Source organism: Octopus bimaculoides, chromosome 21, assembly GCF_001194135.2.
Source record: "Octopus bimaculoides isolate UCB-OBI-ISO-001 chromosome 21, ASM119413v2, whole genome shotgun sequence".
Lineage (NCBI taxonomy): Eukaryota > Metazoa > Mollusca > Cephalopoda > Octopoda > Octopodidae > Octopus > Octopus bimaculoides.
Window position 1 is genome coordinate 37,305,426 of NC_069001.1, and position 7,479 is coordinate 37,312,904.

A 7,479-nucleotide genomic window follows, 5' to 3' on the forward strand; every position below is an offset into this window, starting at 1 on the left:
GAAATATTCTCTATATTCTATATTTGTTCTCTTTTTATTTCAGAATGTAGATGATGTTGCCATAAAAGAATTATTTGCCTGAGATCCATCAATATTTATCAACTTGTTAGGACAGAAAAACTCTATGGAAAACATTGGCATCAATAAATACAGATTAATAGCCGAATTTTCTGTTTGGAATGTGTAGAAGATGGATTTATATTCTAATTAAAATTGGATTGCAAAGGAGTTAGCAGCATCTTCAAATATTAATCAAGATCACAGTTGATGGAAATATAGCAGAACAAAAAGAAAAACATCTATATTGTGGAAAGAGATAAAGATTGATGGAAAACGAAATGTGTGAAAACAAAGCCCAATATAATACACAGAGGCAAAGAATGAATTTCCCCAATGATATTAAGAAGGAAAAGAGGAAAATATCATACCAGTGTGATATCTGTAAAAAGTCATTCTCTCATAAAAGTAACTTAACAACTCACAAACGTATTCATACAGGAGAGAAACCGTATTGTTGTGATATCTGTGGTAAATCATTCTCTGTAAGTAGTCACTTAACTACTCACAGACGTATTCATACAGGAGAGAAGCCATATGACTGTGATATCTGTGGTAAATTATTCTCTGATGGTAGTCACTTAGCTACTCACAGACGTATTCATAGAGGAGAGAAACCATATCACTGTGATATTTGTGGTAAATCATTTTCTGATAGTAGCCACTTCACAAAGCATAAACGTATTCACACAGGAGAGAAACCATATCAGTGTGATATCTGTGGTAAGTCATTTTATGATGGAAGTCACTTAACTAAACACAAACGTATTCATACAGGCGAAAAACCATATCACTGTGATATTTGTGGTAAATCATTCTCTGGAAGTAGTGACTTAACTACTCACAAACTCATTCATACAAGAGAGAAACCATACAACTGTGATATCTGTAAAATTTCTTTCTCTCAAAAAGGTAACCTAACTACTCACAAACGTGTTCATACAGGAGAGAAACCATATCACTGTGATATCTGTGGTAAATCATTCTCTCAGCTTGGTGACTTGAACACTCACAAACATATTCATACAGGAGAGAGGCCATATCACTGTGATATTTGTGGTAAATCATTCTCTCAGAATGGTGAGTTAACTGTACACAGACGTATTCATACAGGAGAGAAACCATATGACTGTGATATCTGTGGCAAATCGTTCTCTATATGCAGTAACTTAAGTAGACATAAACGTATACATACAGGAGAGAAGCCATACCACTGTGATGTCTGTGACAAATCATTCTCTGTCAATAGTGCATTAGGTAAACACAAACGGATTCATACAGGAGAAAGACCATATCAGTGTAATATTTGTGGTAAATCATTCTCAGGAAGTAGTAACTTGACTACTCACAAACTCACTCACACAGGAGAGAAACCCTATCACTGTGACATCTGTGGTAAATCATTCTGTCAAGCTGGTCAGGTCACGTCTCATAAACGTATCCATACAGGAGAGAAACCATTCCACTGCGGTGTCTGTGGTAATTCATTTGCCGAAAAAAGTCATCTAAAAAGACATATCAGTGTTCATCATGATGTGTGATTCTGTCTCAAAATTCAGCTTGTAGGGAAATAAAATCTAAGAACTGATATAACTGAATGTTTCTTCATCAAATTAATTATTTTTTTCTTTTGCTTGTTAGTCATCATCATCATCATCATATAACATCTATTTTCCATGTTGGCATCGGTCAGGCAGTTTGTCTGCAAACTAGTAAGTCAAGGAGCTACTCCAAGTTCCAATCTGATTTGGCAATGTTTCTATGGTGGGATGCCCTTCCTAACACCAACCACTCCAAGAGTGTAGTGGCTGTTTTTTATGTGTTATTGGCACCAGCCATGATTATGCTCTTATCTGACAGGTATACACAGAATGGTATATCACCAAAGTTCTTGATCATCTGTCACTGCCTCCATGAGGCCCAACACTCAATTGGTGCTTTTTATGTGCTTTTTATTTAATCAAAGTATGATCTATGTTCACTTATGACATTTACCCCTGCACACAACGATAGATAGATATATTATGTAGTAATGATTCAACACGTTCAGATGCACTTGATCAGCTAAGAGAGTAAAGATAATCTTAAAACAAAAACTGCCACAAATCTAGTAAATACAGCTACCCAGGGTTTCCTGGTCAAAATAATTTATTCCACTGTTTATCATGCTGAAAACAAGACCATTTGTCAATTGCCTTTTGATGTTTAAACAAGAGACCCTTTTGGGTTTATCTAGTCTCTTTCTTTAGAAATGTTTCTTGTTTAAACATGATCTGCTCAGAAGACAATTGACAAATGGTCTTGTTTTCAGCATGATAAACAGTGGAATAAATTATTTTGACCAGGAAACCCTGGGTAGCTGTATTTACAAGATTTGTGTTTTTTTTATTTCAAGATGTTGAATCATCCCATGAATAATGTGTTTTTTTTTCAGTTGCATGAACTAAAAGTCAGAGGGGGATGGGATAAACTACCTGCATCAACTTGCAATAAAAGCAGGTAGTAATTTTACCTTGAGCTTATTCTTAGTGCAAGTTTTGAAGAGTACAGTTTGATTTTAAGTTATTTTTTCAAAGCTATGATGGAAGTGACAAAGGAGCATATTTGGCATATTTTGCATATTTTGCTTTATGAGTTCAACACAAGGTAACAACACAACAGAAAGTGTGAGGAATATTAATGTAGTATATGGGGATCAGGTAATAAGTGTACACAAGTGTCAACGGTGGTTCCAAGCTGGAAACTAGAGCCTAGAAGACAATCATCATCCTGGAAGATCTGTAGAGCTTGATGAGGAAGTCCTGCAAATCCTAATGCAACAAAAATTCCCATTGTAACTGTTAAGGAGCTAGCAGAGAAGCATGGATTTGGTCTTTCAACCATTCATTGACACTTGCGTGCCATCAGAAAAGTCAGCAAATTGGGTCAATGGGATCCTCACAAACTTTCCGAGTCTAATTGCAAGCAGAGAGTGAATGTGTGCTCAGAGAGAGAGAGAGACCTTCGGTTGCCAACAGAGGTAAAAGCTCTCTGAATTTTTTCCCATCTTATTCTAGCAATTACACTTTTGGAACATCCTCCTCCACTGCTGATTAGGTCATCTAAGAAACGGAAATTATTTACAACCTGTAGAGAGCTTCCAGAGCATTTGATTACAATCAGTTACCCATGTCTCCTCTGCATCTTCCACACACAAACACTCCTTTCTCTGTTAACTATTCTCTGATTCCACTGCACTGCTTCTGGGTCCATAGCTTGCACTGAGTACACTGCATGGAATTTCTGCCTACACCTTTCCTACATGTCAAGCAAGGTCATTTACCTGAAGGTGGTAGAGTCTTGTCTAGTTTCTTGCTTACTAGAACTTTGTTTTGCTAAATTAACTTTAAGGGTCTTTGATTCCTGGTTTTGCTTCTACACTGGGAATTTCTTTCCCAATTCTGTTAGAGATTCTGCCATGAGAGTGAAATCATCAGCATATAATAGTTCCTCGGAGTAGCCGGTCTTAAATTCCTCAGTAATGGCCTGGAGGATGATAATGATGATGCTGAATAATGGGAGGAGACTGAGAATTGAGCTCTTTCAGTTTCTTTCTCCCAAATCTACTGATAAGGTTTCGGTTGGCCTAGGGCTATAGAAGACACCTGTCCAAAGTGCTTCCAGTGAGATTGAACCTAAAAACCATGATCGGGAAACAAACTTCTTCACTACACAGCTAGGAGATGCTTAGCAACATCTCGTCCACCATGGTCGATTTTACCTTTCATCCGATTAATGTTTATATCGGTCATTACGATTATAAAGAAATTTGTGGGGAAAATCTATTCCAGTGGGGTGGGGAGAAGACTTCGGAAAATTCACAACATCCGAATTTTGCGGGTCAAGATGTAAACATTAACCTTTCATCCTTCTGGGATCGATAAAATAAGTAAAAAGATTATTTGGATCTTTTTTAAAACTTTTATCAACGTAATCGTAATTTTCACACTCGAAAAGATTTGTTTGAGAAAAAGGACTTTCGACTAAGAATTCCGTATTTTTCAAGAAGTTATAAGGTAATAAAATCAAGATGAGAGGCGCCTATCTGCAAGTATTCCCCATCTGGGTTGGTTAACCGGTTGCCTGTCCTGTTACAACATCTAATATACAGGACACATTTCTCCGGTGTACATGTATCATTTATGAGACACATTCCTCCTTTTTTCTTTTTAATTACCAGAGTAAGTTTGAACTTTGAAAAGGAAAGCTTTATATTACTCAGAAACGTATGAGACAAGGGCCAACAAAAAGTCTGACAAGCAGTATAGACTTAGGAACAAACTTAGGAAAATGTTTTGGACAGGCAAAGGGTGAGTTTTGGCTTGTAATATTGGAAGAAAAATCCCCCTTAACTTTAGGGAAAAGTCAGTTGTTTATTTTGTCCAACCACCAGCACCGTGACGATGTTGACTATGGCAGAATTTCACCTCGAGATGTACTGAACAGGAAGAAAGACTGAGGGAAAAGAATGCTCCAAAATTAAAAATAAAATAAAATGCTATGAACATAATTCGTAATCTGTAGTCCCGAAAATGTATCTCTGACAAATTTCATTAGAAATACGCATCTCTCAGAGAATTATGAAGAAACAAAAAACGGAGTAGCATGGCCCAATCTATGGTAAAAACCAGCCGAGGTAGGTTTATAAAATTGGGTGAATTTAGGCTTCTGATGTTGGCACAAAACCTGAAATTTTATGGGGAAGGAGTTAGTCGTTCATTCTACTTTATTGACCTACTAACACCAAGAAAGACGACGTTGATTACAACTGGATTAGAATTCAAAATCTACAGAGACAAGACGAGTAATGGAAAGAAGAATGTCCTCGAACAAAAGCCTACCCCTAACAACGAAAAGCGGATGTTTATTGTACAGCTTCCGGTGTGTATAAAATATGGCGTCCTTGACAACACGAAAGTGGTAGTAGTGAGAGAAGTCGCTACAGAAGAAGAGACAAAAATAAAGTGACATAGACACACTAGTGTGTGTGTGGGTGTGTATATACATATAGAGGAGTGTGTAGGGGTGTTGAGGATGAGTTCACCATTGTCTAGTTTGAAACGATACAGCAAGTTACCTTTACCTGGACACATGAGGTAAAATAACAACAAATCCGACAAATTATATTTGCAAACACACACACACACGCATATATATATATATATATATATATAACGTACATGCATGTGTGTGTGTATACATATGTATGTATGTGTGTGTGTGTGTGTGTATGTATATATATATATATATAAACATATATATATATGTGTGTGTGTGTATAGGTATGCGTGTGTGTATATGTATTTAATCGTGCACACATACACATATTTCATCTTAAATTTGTTTCAGTCAATGAATTTGCGATCATGATGGGGAAACGCCTTGAAAGGTTTTATTTAGATAAACAAATTGATCTTTGTAATTATTTTGTTAAAGTCCGGTATTTATTTATCAGCCTCTATGCTGTACCAATAAGTTATGGGAACGTAAACAAACCAAAAACCCATCGCCAAACAGTTGAAGCACGTTTACAGATACAGGCACAAAGACACACATCCATATATATATATGTGATAGACTTTTACTCAGTTTCAGTTTACCATTTTCACTGACAAGGCTTTGGTTGATCTGGGGCTATTGTAAAAGAGACTTGCCCAAGATGCTACTCACTAGAACTGAACCCAAGATAGCATGGTTACAAAGCAAGCTTCTTAACCTCACAGCTATGCTGGTGCCTTAATATATATAACCTCTTTTAACATTTGACACCTTGTCAAGGTCTGATGTGTCCAATAGCTTCAAGCTCTAGTGTCTAATTTGGCTGAATTTCTAAAGTTGGATGCCCTTTCTCACACCAGCTGCCCTTCATATAAGTGTGTGTGTGTATATACATGTATATATGTTGTATGTATAGCTTAGAAAGAAATGAAGGACCACTGCAGTAAGTGAATCTGAGAGGGGAATATGTTGAATAAAATCATAATCAACAGATCCTCCTCTGTTTTCTTTTATCTAAAGTCAGGAACTTTTCAGCAACCCCTCATGTGTATGTGTGTGTGTGTATAAAATATACACAAACACATGCACTCATATATTTCATCATCATCATTTTCACCATTTTGATGGTGATATGTATGGCTAGTTATTGATAAAGTTACTCGTCTATATTTTGTTTGTTTATGTATGTTTTCCTTATTTTCTTTATTGCATCTGTCTTAGCGAAGGAAGAGGTATTGTTTCAGTTATGTTTGTTTGTCCATGGACAAGATATCTCAAGAACCGCCGGATGGATTCAGATGAAACTTTCAGGGATGTTTGGCCTCATGACTGGTACGAACTGATAAGATTTTGGGAACAATCAGTACCGGACAAGGATTCTGGACTATATTTTTTTTACTTAACTTTTGAGAGCAGTTGGGTTCATTTTTAGTAGTTTCATTTGTGAGAATTTCATATATTCTCATTCTAATGATCATCTCTGGCTAATCGTTAAGAGGACGTTGGTGTTGCCTTGGCGGAGGTTTGCACTCTTTGAGTGCTCTTGTTTATATATTTATTTACTTATTTATATATTTTATTTTCAGGAAGGTCAACCTGCCCATAGTTCCTGATGAAGAAAAAGGTAAGACACGAACAGCATATCGTCTTCCAGCTATCAAATAATGTTGCAGATAATCATTATTGTCGTCATTGTCACCGTCACCATCACCATCATCATCATCAACACCATTATCACCATCTCCATTATTGTCATCATTAACGTCATCATCACTATCGTCATCATCATTACTATTGTTCTCATCATTATCCTTCAAGTACACCTTGCACTCCCATCAGATACTATGCCACACAGACCCTTCCTCCTCCCATATCATGTTCTGTCCATGTTGTTCCAATGCCTCAGTTAATCAACCATATCAATGTCTTTGTAACTCCAGCATTGTAATGTAAGGAGAGTAGGAATAGTAGTAGTAGTGGAGGTGGTGGTGGCATTGACAATAGTAGTGATAGTAGTAGTAGTAGCAGCAGTAGAGGGTTGGTGGTGGTGATTGTTTAGCTCAAAGGCAACCCTAACAACTAAACCTGTGATAAAAGACATTCTAACCATGACCATCCCATCATTTATTCAGATATAATGACAGTGTTTGTGAAGGTGGTGGTGGTGGTGGTGGTGGCAGTGGTTGATGTAGTGTGATATTGGTCTAGTTTAGAAACCTTATCCCACACTGTAAGATAATATCTATTCTCTAATGTCACCCTCTCTCTTGTGCTAATTAATTAGTTTCATTAAGCCAAACGTCCTAATGTTACCTGCCCACACTCAGAGGAGGCTGGCAATGACCATGATCGGCTGGTGCTTTTTACCATATATATATATATATA

General features: G+C 36.8%; 1 protein-coding gene and 1 pseudogene across 2 annotated transcripts in view; both read left to right on the plus strand.

Annotated features, from left to right (window-relative positions):
* LOC106868813 (zinc finger protein 62 homolog) overlaps positions 1–1,650 on the plus strand; it is a 6,065-nt pseudogene extending 4,415 nt beyond the window's left edge.
* LOC106868788 (UBX domain-containing protein 11) overlaps positions 1–7,479 on the plus strand; it is a 147,774-nt gene that overhangs the window by 114,913 nt on the left and 25,382 nt on the right. The window contains exons 1-2 of one of the 2 annotated variants that reach the window (XM_014914207.2): positions 4,996–5,192; positions 6,681–6,718. In XM_014914207.2, the coding sequence (XP_014769693.1) occupies positions 5,131–5,192; positions 6,681–6,718 (100 nt within the window). In that variant the 5' untranslated portion in view covers positions 4,996–5,130. Of the gene's footprint in view, positions 1–4,995; positions 5,193–6,680; positions 6,719–7,479 lie in introns of those variants that run through there. The other variant, XM_052975533.1, reaches the window with a different exon arrangement.